This window comes from Salmo salar, chromosome ssa18 (assembly GCF_905237065.1).
Source record: "Salmo salar chromosome ssa18, Ssal_v3.1, whole genome shotgun sequence".
Taxonomy (NCBI): domain Eukaryota; kingdom Metazoa; phylum Chordata; class Actinopteri; order Salmoniformes; family Salmonidae; genus Salmo; species Salmo salar.
In genome coordinates this window covers 32798081-32811523 of record NC_059459.1, presented here as the reverse complement: position 1 = coordinate 32811523, position 13443 = coordinate 32798081, and the positions used below count along the sequence as shown (strand labels likewise).

The 13443-nt window shown below is 54.1% G+C and overlaps 1 protein-coding gene across 2 annotated transcripts in view; it reads right to left on the bottom strand.

The window, feature by feature from the left end:
- The window catches only part of LOC106560274 (lysosomal cobalamin transport escort protein LMBD1), a 311650-nt gene that overhangs the window by 294943 nt on the left and 3264 nt on the right, over positions 1-13443 (bottom strand). For both annotated transcript variants that reach the window (XM_045701048.1, XM_045701049.1), the window contains exon 3: positions 9883-9946. In XM_045701048.1, coding sequence (XP_045557004.1) covers positions 9883-9946 — 64 coding nt within the window. The remainder of the gene's footprint in view (positions 1-9882; positions 9947-13443) is intronic.

The following is a 13443-nucleotide window of genomic DNA, read 5'->3' as shown; positions in this document are numbered from 1 at the left end:
CCTCCCCTCCCTTCTCCCTCCCCCCCTCCCTCCTCCTTCTCCCTACCTCCCCTTCTCCCTACCTCCCTCCCTCCCCTTCTCCCTCCTCCCTCCTCCCTCTCCTCCCCTTCTCCCTACCTCCCCCTCCCCCTTCTCCCTACTCTCCTCCCTTCCCTCCCACCCCTTCTCCCTCTCCCTTCCCTCCCCCTCCCCTTCTCCCTCCCTCCCTCCTCCCCCTTCCTCCTCCCTCTCCTCCTACCTCCCTCCTTCTCCCTTCCTCCCTCTCCCTTTCCCTCCTCCTCCCTCCCCTCCCTCCCTTCTTCCTTCCTCCTCCTTCTCCCTCCTCCTCCCTTCTCCCTCCTCCCTCCTCTCTTCCTCCTCCTCCCTCCTTCTCTCCTTCCTCCTCCCTCCCTCCCTCCCTCCCCTTCTCCTCCCCTCCCCTTCTCCTCTCTCCTTCCTCCTCCCTTCTCCCTCTCCTCCATCTCCTCCCTTCCCTCTTTCCTCCTCCCCTTCTCCCCTCTCCTCCTTCTCCCTACCTCCCTCCCTTCTCCCTTCCTCCCTTCTCCCTCCCTCCTCCCCTTCTCCCTACCTCCCTCCCTTCTCCCCTCCTCCCCTTCTCCTCCCTCCACTTCTCCCTCCCTCCCCTTCTCCCCTCCTCCCCCCTTCTCCTCCCTCCCCCTTCTCCTCCCTCCCTTCTCCCTACCTCCCTCCCCTTCTCCTCCCTCCCTCCTTCTCCTCCCTCCCCCTTCCTCCTCTTCCCTCCTCTCCCCTCTCCCCTTCTCCTCCCTCCCTCCCCTCCTCCCTCTCCCCTCCCTCCTCTCCCAACCTCCCACCCCTTCTCCTACCTCCCTCCCTTCTCCCCTCCACTCTCCCTCCCTCCCTCCCCTTCTCCCTACCTCCTCCTCTCCCAACCTCCCACCCCTTCTCCCTCCTCCCCTTCTTCCCCTCCACCCTCCCTCCTCCCCTTCTCCTCCCTCCCCTTCTCCCTACTCCTCCCCACCCCTTCCTCCCTCTTTCCCTTCACTTCTCTCTCTTTTCACTTCTCCCTCCCTCCCTCCCTCTCCTCCCTCCCTCCCCTCCCTACCTCCCTCCCCTTCTCCCAACCTCCCACCCCTTCTCCCCCCTCCCACTTCTCCCTCCCTCCACTTCTCCCCTCCCTCCTCCCTCCACTCTCCCTCCACCCCTTCTCCCAACCTCCCTCCCCTTCTCCCCCTCCCACCCCTTCTCCCTACCTCCTCCTCCTTCTCCCTCCCTCCTCCTTCTCCCTACCTCCCTCCCCTTCTCCCTACCTCCCTCCCTCTCTCCCTCCCTCCCTTCTCCCTCCCTCCTCCCTCCCCCTTCTCCCTCCCTCCCCTTTCTCCCTCCTCCTCCTCCCTTTCTCCTCCTACCTCCCTCCTTCTCCCTACCTCCCTCCCCTTCTCCCTCTCCCTACCTCCTCCTCCCTCCTCCCCTCCACCTCCCTTCTCCCTCCTCCCTTCTCCTCCTCCACTTCTCCCTCCTCCCTCCCTTCTCCCTCCTCCCTCCTTCTCCCTACCTCCCTCCCCCTCTCCTCTCCCTCCCACCTTCTCCCTACCTCCCCTCCCTCCTTCTCCCTACCTCCTCCCTCCTCCCTCCCCCCTTCTCCCTACCCTCCTCCCTCCCCTTCTCCCTACCTCCCTCCTCCCCTTCTCCCTACCTCCTCCTCCCTCCCCCTCTTCTCCCTCCCTCCCTTCTCCTACCTCCCCCCTTCTCCCTACCTCCCTCCCCTTCTCCCTCCTCCCTCCCCCTTCTCCCTACCTCCCTCCCTCTCCCTCCCCCCTTCTCCCTACCTCCCTCCTCCCCACCTCCCCCCCTTCTCCCTACCCTCCTCCTCCCCCTTCTCCCCTACCTCCCTCCTCCCCTCTCCCTCCTCCTCCCTCCCCTTCTCCCTACCTCCCTCCCTCCCCTTCTCCCTACCTCCCTCCTTCCTCCCTACCTCCTCCCTCCCCCCCCCTTCTCCCTACCTCCCTCCCCTTCTCCCTACCTCCTCCCTCCTCCCCTCCCCCCCTTCTCCTCCCTCTCACCCTCCCTTCCCTCCTTCTCCCTCCCTCCCTCCCTTCCCTCCCTCCCTCCTCCCCCTTCTCCCACCCCTCCCCTTCTCCCTACCTCCCCCCCTTCTCCCTACCTCCCTCCTCCTCCTTCCCTTCCTCCCTACCTCCTCCCCTTCTCCCTCCCTCCCCCTTCTCCCTCCTCTCCTCCCCTTCTCCCTCCCTCCCTCCCCTTCTCCCTCCTCCCTCCCTCCCCCTCTCCTCCCTCCCCTCTCCTCCCTCCTCTCCCTCCTTCTCCTCCTCCTCCTTCTCCCTCCCTCCCTCCCTTCTCCCTCCCTCCCTCCCCTTCTCCCTCCTCCTCCCCCTTCTCCCTACCTCCCCCCTTCTCCCTACCTCCCTCCCTCCTCCCTCCCTCCCTCCCTCCCTTCTCCCCTTCTCCCTCCCTCCCTCCCCTTCTCCCCCTCCCTCCCTCCCTCCCCCCTCCTCCCTCTCCCTCCCTCCATTCTCCTCCCTCCCCTCCTCCCCTCCCCCTTCTCCCTCCTCCCCCTTCTCCCCTCCTCCCCCCCCTTCTCCCTCCCTCCCTCCTCCCTTCTCCCTCCCTCCCTCCCCTTCTCCCTACCTCCATCCCTCTCCTCCCTCCCTCCCCTCCTCCCTACCACCCTTCTCCCTACCTCCCTCCTCCCTCTCCTTCTCCCTACCTCCCTCCCCTTCTCCCTCCCTCCCTCCCTCCCTTCTCCCTACCTCCCTCCCTCCCTCCCCTTCTCCCTACCTCCCTCCCCCTTCTCCCTACCTCCCTCCTTCTCCCTACCTCCCACCTTCTCCCCCTTCTCCCTCCCTCCCTCCTCTCCCTCTCCCTACCCTCCCTCCCCTTCTCCTCCCTCCCTCCCTCCCTCCCTCCTCCCTCCCCTTCTCCCTCCACCCTCCCTCCCTCCCTCCCCCTTCTCCCTACCTCCCTCCCTCCCCCTTCTCCCTCCCTCCCTCCCCTTCTCCCTCCCCCTCCTCCCTTCTCCCTACCTCCCTCCCCTTCTCCCTACCTCCTCCCCCTTCTCCCTACCTCCCTCCTCCCTCCTCCTTCTCCCTACCTCCCTCCCTTCTCCCTACCCCCTCCTCCCTCCCCCTTCTCCCTCCCTCCTCCTCCCCTCCCTTCTCCCTCCTCCTCCCCTTCTCCCTCCTCCTCCCTCCTCCCTTCTCCCTCTCCTCCCTCCCTTCTCCCTCCCTCCCTCCTCCCCTTCTCCCTACCCTCCCTCCCTCCCCTCCCTCTCCCTACCTCCCTCCCTCCCCTTCTCCCTCCCTCCCTCCCTCCCTCCCTACCTCCTCCTCCCCCTTCTCCCTACCTCCCTCCCCTTCTCCCTCCCTCCTCCTCCCTTCTCCCCCCCCTCCCTCCCTCCTCCCCCTTCTCCCTCCTCCCCTCCTCCCCCTCCCTCCCTCCCTCCCTCCCCTTCTCCCACCTCCCCTCCCCTTCTCCCTCCTCCCTCCCCTTCTCCCTACCTCCCTCCCTCCTCCCTCCCTCCTCCTTCTCCCTACCTCCCCTTCTCCCTACCTCCTCCTCCTTCTCCCTCCCTCCTCCCTCCCTCCTTCTCCTCCCTCCCTCCCCTTCTCCCTCCCTCCCTCTCCTCCCCTTCTCCCTACCTCCCCCCCTTCTCCCTCCCTCCCTCTTCTCCCTCCCTCCACTTCTCCTCCCTCCCTCCCTCCTCCCTCCTTCTCCCTCCTTCTCCTCCCTCCCTCCCCTTCTCCCTCCTCCCTCCCTCCCCTTCTCCCTCCTCCCTCCTCCCCCCTTCTCCCTACCTCCCTCCCCTTCTCCCCTCCCTCCCTCCCTCCCTCCTCCTCTCCCTCCTCCCTTCCCTCCCTCCCTTCTCCCTACCTCCCTCCCCTTCTCCCTACCTCCCTCCCTCCCCTCTCCCTACCTCCTTCTCCTCCCTCCCCTTCTCCCTACCTCCCTCCCTCCCCTTCTCCCTACCTCCCTCCTCTCCTTCTCCCTCCTCCTCCCTCCCCCTTCTCCCTACCTCCCTCCCTCCCCCCCTCCCTCCTCCCTCCTTCTCCCTCCTCCCATTCTCCCTCCCTCCCCCCCCTTCTCCCTCCCTCCCACCCCTTCTCCCTACCTCCCTCCCTCCCTCCCCTTCTCCCTCCTCCCTCCCTCCCCTTCTCCCTCCCTCCTCTCCTCCCTCCCCTTCTCCCTCCCTCCCTCCCTTCTCCCTCCCCCTCCTCCCTCCCCTTCTCCCTACCTCCCTCCTCCCCTTCTCCCTCCCTCCCCCTTCTCCCTCCCTCCCTCCCCCTTCTCCCTACCTCCCTCCCCTTCTCCCTACCTCCCCCCTTCTCCCTACCTCCCTCCCTCCCTCCTTCTCCTACCTCCTCCCTCCCTCCCCCTCCTCCCTCTCCCTCCTCCCCTTCTCCCTACCTCCCTCCCTCCCCTTCTCCCTACCTCCCTTCCCTCCCCCTTCTCCCTACCCCCTCCCTCCACCTTCTCCCTACCTCCCTCCCCCCCTTCTCCCTACCTCCCTCCTCCCTCCCCTCTCCCTACCTCCCTCCTTCCCTCCCCCTTCTCCCTCCTCCCTCCCCTTCTCCCCTCCCTCCCCCTTCTCCCTACCTCCTCCCTCCCTTCTCCCTCCCCCTCCCTACCTCCCTCCCTCCCTCCCCTTCTCCCTACCTCCCTCCCCCCCTCCTCCCTCCCTCCCTCCCTCCCTCCCTACCTCCCTCCCCTTCTCCCTACCTCCTCCCTCCCCTTCTCCCTACCTCCCTCCTCCTTCTCCCTACCTCCCTCCCCTTCTCCCTACCTCCCTCCCTCCCCTTCTCCCTCCTCCCTCCCCCTCCCTTCTCCCTACCTCCCTCCCCCTTCTCCCTCTCCCTCCCTCCCTCCCCTTCTCCCTACCTCCCTCCTCCCCTTCTCCCTACCTCCCTCCCCTTCTCCCTACCTCCCTCCCTCCCCTTCTCCCTACCTCCCTCCCCTTCTCCCTACCTCCCTCCCTCCCCTCTTCTCCCTACCTCCCTCCCTCCTCCCCTTCTCCCTACCTCCCTCCCCTTCTCCCTACCTCCCACCCCTTCTCCCTACCTCCCTCCCTCCCCTTCTCCCTCCTCCCTCCCCCTTCTCCCCCTCCCTCCTCCTCCCCTTCTCCCTCCTCCCTCCCTCCCCTTCTCCCTACCTCCCTCCTCCCCCTTCTCCCACCCTTCTCCTCCCCTTCTCCCTCCTCCCTCCCCCTTCTCCCTACCTCCCTCCCCTTCTCCCACCTCCCCCCTCCCTCTCCCTCCCTCCCTCCCTCCCCTTCTCCCTACCTCCCTCCCCCCTTCTCCCTACCTCCCTCTTCTCCCTCCTCCTCCCTCCCCTTCTCCCTACCTCCCCTCCCCCTTCTCCCTACCTCCTCCTCCCCTTCTCCCTACCTCCCCCCCCTTCTCCCTACCTCCCTCCCTCCCCTTCTCCCTACCTCCCTCCCCCACCCCTTCTCCCTACCTCCCTCCCCCCCCTTCTCCCTACCTCCCTCCCCTTCTCCCTACCTCCCTCCTCCCTCCCCTTCTCCCTACCTCCCTCCTTCCCTCCCCTTCTCCCCACCTCCCTCCCCCTTCTCCCACCTCCCTCCCTCCCCTTCTCCCTACCTCCTCCCCTTCTCCCTACCTCCCTCCCTCCTCCCTCCCTCCCTCCCCTTCTCCCTACCTCCCTCCCCTTCTCCCTCCTCCTCCCTCCCTCCCCTTCTCCCTACCTCCCTCCCTCCCCTTCTCCCTACCTCCCTCCCCTTCTCCCTACCTCCCTCCCCCCTTCTCCCTACCTCCCTCCTCCCCTTCTCCCCCTTCCCTCCTCCCTCCCCCTTCTCCCTCCCTCCCCTTCTCCCTCCTCCCTCCCCCTTCTCCCTCCCCCCCTTCTCCCTACCTCCCTCCCTCCCCCTTCTCCCTACCTCCCTCCCTCCCTCCCCCTTCTCCCTACCTCCCTCCCACCCCTTCTCCCTACCTCCCTCCCCCCCTTCTCCCTACCTCCCTCCCTCCCCCTTCTCCCTCCTCCCTCCCTCCCCTCCCCTTCTCCCTACCTCCCTCCCCTTCTCCCTACCTCCCTCCCTCCCCCTTCTCCCTACCTCCCTCCCTCCCTCCCCTTCTCCCTACCTCCCTCCCTCCCCTTCTCCCTCCCTCCCCTTCTCCCTACCTCCCTCCCTCCCCTTCTCCCTCCCTCCCTCCCCTCCCCTTCTCTCCCTCCCGCCTCCTTTCTGGGTAAAAAAGGAATCATAGTCTCTCAACCGTGACAAAACAAAACAACCAACAGCCAGCCCAGCGGATCTGTCCAGCTTCTGTCAAACTCAACGCTGTAATTGGAGGAATAACACGTCCCCCATTTAAAGCCGGACTCTTTATATATATATAATACACAATCACATATGAGTTTCTAGAGAGACAATCTCGCTTTAAGGATTTATAATCCTGCTCAACAGGGATTTTACCCCACTGTTCTGTTCTCTCTGCTTCACTTTGCTTTCTACAGTCCTTATTTAACCCATTACAGTGTAAGCCCTGTCTAAGCCGGGGGAGTGTTCTACTAAACTATAAGGAATTGTTTTAAGGAGATCATACGAAGGATCATTTTACTATTTGATTTTGAATGTTCAGACCTCCTGAAGTATCCCAAAAATATATACATTTAATAAAAACATTTTGCCTTACTGCTATTAGCCCACACAAAAGCATTGAATAACAGATTCACTACATGGAACAAAAGAGAGTCCCCAAAAGTTTGTTCTGAAGTGTCTGTCCTATATCTGAGAGATATAAGAAAGATCAGGAAACATGTTATTTTATTTTTTAACCACTTATTTTTGGAACTAAACAGTCTCCATATATACAGCAGGTATGGAAAGTCTCCAACACCTAAAATGTTCACCTTTTGTTGCCTTACAGCCTGAAATGAAAACACATAAAATCCGACTTTATTTACACACAAAAACTCTGAAAACGTATTAAAATTAAAACAGTAAAATAGCCTATTTGGATAAGAGAACACTGCCCCTTAGAATTGTAATTGCTGAGGTATAACCAACCACCTTCCAGATCACAAATCAAAACATTACAAAAATTGGCTTCCATCTGTGATCAATTGAATTGACTTTGATTAGTTCAGAATAAAACAGGTTGTTCATAGAGGACTCCACTGCTTAGTAGTGCAATTCAAAGCAAAGAACCCAAACTGTTCCGACGCTGCAGACAGAGGCTGGACTGTTCCGACGCTGCAGACAGAAGCTGGACTGTTCCGACGCTGCAGACAGAAGCTGGACTGTTTCGACGCTGCAGACAGAGGCTGGACTGTTCCGACGCTGCAGACAGAGGCTGGACTGTTCCGACGCTGCAGACAGAGGCTGGACTGTTCCGACGCTGCAGACAGAGGCTGGACTGTTCCGACGCTGCAGACAGAAGCTGGACTGTTCCGACGCTGCAGACAGAGGCTGGACTGTTCCGACGCTGCAGACAGAGGCTGGACTGTTCCGACGCTGCAGACAGAGGCTGGACTGTTCCGACGCTGCAGACAGAAGCTGGACTGTTCCGACGCTGCAGACAGAGGCTGGACTGTTCCGACGCCGCAGACAGAAGCTGGACTGTTCCGACGCCGCAGACAGAAGCTGGACTGTTCCGACGCCGCAGACAGAAGCTGGACTGTTCCGACGCTGCAGACAGAAGCTGGACTGTTCCGACGCTGCAGACAGAAGTTGGACTGTTCGGACTCCCACCACTCTACGCCGTCCTACCCTCCCTCCCACCACTCTACGCCGTCCTCTCCTCCCTCCCACCACTCTACGCCGTCCTACCCTCCCTCCCACCACTCTACGCCGTCCGCTCCTCCCTCCCACCACTCTACGCCGTCCCTCCTCCCTCCCACCACTCTACGCCGTCCTCCCCTCCCTCCCACCACTCTCCGCCCTCCTCTCCCACTCTCTGTCCTCTCCTCCCTCCCACCACTCTGTCCTCTCCTCCCTCCCCCCCCTCCTCTCCTCTGTCCTCTCCTCTCCCCCCTCCTCCCTCCACTCTGTCCTCTCCTTCCCCCCTACCTCCCTCCACTCTGTCCTCTCCTTCCCCCCTACCTCCCTCCACTCTGTCCTCTCCTTTCCCCCTACCTCTCTCCACTCTGTCCTCTCCTCCCCCCCTCCCTCCACTCTGTCCTCCCTCCTTACCTCGACTCTATACTGTCCTCCCTCCCCCCACTCTGTCCTCTCCTCTCCTCCCTCCATCCCCTCCTCCCTCCACTCTGTATGCAGGGTGAGATCTGATGCTTCCACGTACTGTAAGCTAAGTACCTTGAGATAGAACTGACAAATCTGAGTAGAACTGCTGTACCATACACAAGACAAGATATATCCAGGCCATTTAGCCATTAAATCAATTACATTCCTGATAGGATCCAAATCTACATTTAAGACAAACTACTTCTGCATTATATAAGACACTATAAATTCAACTCCTCCTTTGAGTGCATTTTTCATCCAAATCTTTGACAGCAACACAGAAAATCATATTAGTGGCGTCTACGACTCAGTCTAGAGGACAAAGTCAAGTAACGCATAGTGGGCAGGTGAATTGAAGTGCATGCTGGGATTTACATGCACAGTGTTGTACCTTGTCTGTCAAAGAGAATGTTCTGATGACATTATGCGACTGATGGAAGTAGATTTTCTGATTGGGTAGGGTCTGGGCTGAGAAAACGAATTGCTCATGATCAAGTAGGCTAGTATTACTGTCTAGGTAGGCTAACTGAGAGTATTACTGTCTAGGTAGGCTAACTGAGAGTATTACTGTCTAGGTAGACTAACTGAGAGTATTACTGTCTAGGTAGGCTAACTGAGAGTATTACTGTCTAGGTAGACTAACGGAGATTAATACAGATAGTATTACTGCCTTGGTAGGCTAACTGAGATTAATACAGAGAGTATTACTGTCTAGGTAGGCTAACTGAGAGTATTACTGTCTAGGTAGGCTAACTGAGAGTATTACTGTCTAGGTAGGCTAACTGAGAGTATTACTGTCTAGGTAGACTAACTGAGAGTATTACTGTCTAGGTAGACTAACTGAGAGTATTACTGTCTAGGTAGACTAACTGAGAGTATTACTGTCTAGGTAGACTAACTGAGAGTATTACTGTCTAGGTAGGCTAACTGAGAGTATTACTGTCTAGGTAGACTAACTGAGATTAATACAGATAGTATTACTGCCTTGGTAGGCTAACTGAGATTAATACAGAGAGTATTACTGTCTAGGCAGGCTAACAGATAGTATTACTGCCTTGGTAGGCTAACTGAGATTAATACAGAGAGTATTACTGTCTAGGTAGGCTAACAGATTAATACAGAGAGTATTACTGCCTAGGTAGGCTAACAGATTAACACAGATTGTATTAATCTGTTTAGCCTAAGCAGTAATCTGTGTTAATCTTTGGCCTGCCTAGGTCTACAGTTCTGTGTATTATCGCCTACCTAGGCAGTAATACTGAGAGTATTACTGCCTAGGTAGGCTAACAGATTAATACAGATAGTATTACTGCCTAGGTAGGCTAACTGAGGTTAATACAGAGAGTATTAATGTCAGTGTTATTGACCAGGCAACCAGAGACACAAATAAATCCAACCATTCATTATTCAATATGAAGAAGGTGGGGATCCTCTGTCCCTTTCAGCTTCATGGCTAGTTTCCCGGACACAGATTAATCCTAGACCTGGACAAAAACATCTATTCCAATGGAGATTCTCACTCCATACCAAATCACTCTCTACCAATCAGGAATTAGTTGATTTGTTCAAACTATTAAAGTCACAATGGGTACAAACATAAGTCAATGGTAAATATTTGACTTTAAACAAAAGGTTTAGCAAACAGATTTTTTTTTGCTGGTACTGTGCCTTGATAAATATGCCTATATGAATACAAATAGTACCCTACTCACAGTAATAAGCATACAGCACAGTGTCTTCGATTTGGCCTCGTGTCTCATTGTTTTCTGCCCACTCCTGTATTGAGAAGAAATAGGACATCTGAACAGAATAAACACAAACAGACTTTACACAACAACATCTGAACAGATTAAAACACTAAACAGACCTTCACACAACAACATCTGAACAGATTAAAACACTAAACAGACCTTCACACAACAACATCTGAACAGATTAAAACACTAAACAGACCTTCACACAACAACATCTGAACAGATTAAAACACTAAACAGACTTTACACAACAACATCTGAACAGATTAAAACACTAAACAGACCTTCACACAACAACATCTGAACAGATTAAAACACTAAACAGACCTTCACACAACAACATCTGAACAGATTAAAACACTAAACAGACCTTCACACAACAACATCTGAACAGATTAAAACACTAAACAGACTTTACACAACAACATCTGAACAGATTAAAACACTAAACAGACTTTACACAACAACATCTGAACAGATTAAAACACTAAACAGACTTTACACAACAACATCTGAACAGATTAAAACACTAAACAGACCTTCACAACAACATTGATTGCAAAACTATTTATGAAGGCGTCACAAACTAAAAATACAGCTAAACATTAGTGTATAACTCCATAATCCTAGATTCTCAGAGATTTCTGAGACATAGGTCATATTAAACTATAAATGCCAGGCTAGGACTATGATGAAACGGCCACAGGGCTATTTGCCAGGCTAGGACTGTGATGAAACGGCCACAGGGCTATTTGCCAGGCTAGGACTATGATGAAAACGGCCACAGGGCTATTTGCCAGGCTAGGACTGTGATGAAAACGGCCACAGGGCTATTTGCCAGGCTAGGACTGTGATGAAACGGCCACAGGGCTATTTGCCAGCTGGACTTGAAACGGCCCACAGGGCTATTTGCCAGGCTAGGACTAGGATGAAACGGCCACAGGGCTATTTGCCAGGCTAGGACTATGATGAAACGGCCACAGGGCTATTTGCCAGGCTAGGACTACAGGGCTATTTGCCAGGCTAGGACTGTGATGAAACGGCCACAGGGCTATTTGCCAGGCTAGGACTGTGATGAAAACGGCCACAGGGCTATTTGCCAGGCTAGGACTATGATGAAACGGCCACAGGGCTATTTGCCAGGCTAGGACTGTGATGAAAACGGCCACAGGGCTATTTGTTTTATGGAAAAAGAAAGAGAGAGAGATCTTGATTCATTAATAAGGATATCATGAAGAGAAGTTATAAAATATGATTCACATACCAGCGGTAGTGCCTATATGATGACATTATCCCTGGTATAATGTTAATCATCAGTCTTTCTACTTTATTCATCAATAATTAACCATTTCTGCTCTCTTCGTTTTACATAAAACATATGGCTATTGCATCATTGTCCTTGCTTTCATGGTAGGGGGTTAGGTATTTCAGCAGTATCTGTATATTCGACTGGATTTATTTATTTAGTCACTTACGTAGCAGAGATTCTAAGACGTGACTTGACACAGGTTATGATAAAACGGTCACAGGGCTATTTTGTTGAAGCACCTTTAGCAGCGATTACAGCCTTAGGTCTTCTTGGGTATGACGCTACAAGCTTGGCACACAAGTATTTGGGGAGTTTCTCCCATTCTTCTCTGCAGATCCTCTCAAGCTCTGTCAGGTTAGATGGGGATCGTCGCTGCACAGCTATTTTCAGGTCTCTCCAGAGATGTTCAGAGATTTGTCCAACGCCACTCCTGCGTTGTCTTGGCTGTGTGCTTAGGGTCGTTGTCCTGTTGGAAGGTGAACCTTCGCCTTCCAAAATGCTCAGGACCTCCCCAGTCAGCATTTTTTCATCAAGGATCTCTCTGTACTTTGCTCCGTTCATCTTTCCCTCGATCCTGACTACTCTCCCAGTCCCTGCCGCTGAAAAAGATCCCCACAGCATGATGCTGTCACCACCATGCTTCACCGTAGGGATGGTGCCAGGTTTCCTCCAGACGTGACGCTTGGCATTCAGGCCAAATCTTGGTTTCATCAGACCAGAGAATCTTATTTCTCATGGTCTGAGAGTCATTTGGGTGCCTTTTGGCAAACTCCAAATGGGCTGTCATGTGCTTTTTACTAAGGAGTGGCTTCCGTCTGGCCACTCTACCATAAAGGCCTTAATGATGGAGTGATGCAGAGATGGTTGTCCTTCTGGAAGGTTCTCCCATCTCCACAGAGTCACCCTGGAGCTCTGTCAGAGTGACCATCGGGTTCTTGGTCACCTCCCGGACCAAGGCCCTTCTCCCCCGATTGCTCAGTTTGGCCGGGGGGCCAGCTCTAGGAAGATTCTTGGTGGTTCCAAACCTCTTCCATTAAAGAATGATGGAGGCCACTGTGTTCTTGTTCTTCAATGCTGTAGACATGTTTTGGTACCCTTCCCCAGACCTGTGCCTCGACATAATCCTGTCTCTGAGCTCTACGGACAATTGCTTCGACCTGATGGCTTGTTTTTTGTTGTTGTGGTTTTTGTACTGTCAGTCATTAACATAATCTCGTCAAGGTAGAGTAGACCACTGGTACTGTCAGTTATTAGCATAATCTATTTAAGGTAGAGTAGATCACTGGTACTGTCAGTCATTAACATAATATCTTTAAGGTAGACTAGACCACTGGTAGTCAGTTATTAGCATAATCTATTTAAGGTAGAGTAGATCACTGGTAGTCAGTTATTAGCATAATCTATTTAAGGTAGACTAGACCACTGGTAGTCAGTTATTAGCATAATAAATTTAAGGTATAGTAGACCACTGGTAGTCAGTTATTACAGTCATTAACATAATATCTTTAAGGTAGAGCAGACCACTGGTAGTCAGTTATTAGTCATTAACATAATATCTTTAAGGTAGAGTAGACCACTGGTAGTCAGTTATTACAGTCATTAACATAATATCTTTAAGGTAGAGCAGACCACTGGTAGTCAGTTATTACAGTCATTAACATAATATCTTTAAGGTAGAGTAGACCACTGGTAGTCAGTTATTACAGTCATTAACATAATATCTTTAAGGTAGAGTAGACCACTGGTAGTCAGTTATTAGTCATTAACATAATATCTTTAAGGTAGAGTAGACCACTGGTAGTCAGTTATTACAGTCATTAACATAATATCTTTAAGGTAGAGCAGACCACTGGTAGTCAGTTATTAGTCATTAACATAATATATTTAAGGTAGAGTAGACCACTGGTAGTCAGTTATTACAGTCATTAACATAATCTCTTTAAGGTAGAGCAGACCACTGGTAGTCAGTTATTAGTCATTAACATAATATCTTTAAGGTAGAGCAGACCACTGGTAGTCAGTTATTAGTCATTAACATAATATCTTTAAGGTAGAGCAGACCACTGGTAGTCAGTTATTACAGTCATTAACATAATATCTTTAAGGTAGAGCAGACCACTGGTAGTCAGTTATTAGTCATTAACATAATATCGTTAAGGTAGAGTAGACCACTGGTAGTCAGTTATTAGTCATTAACATATCTTTAAGGT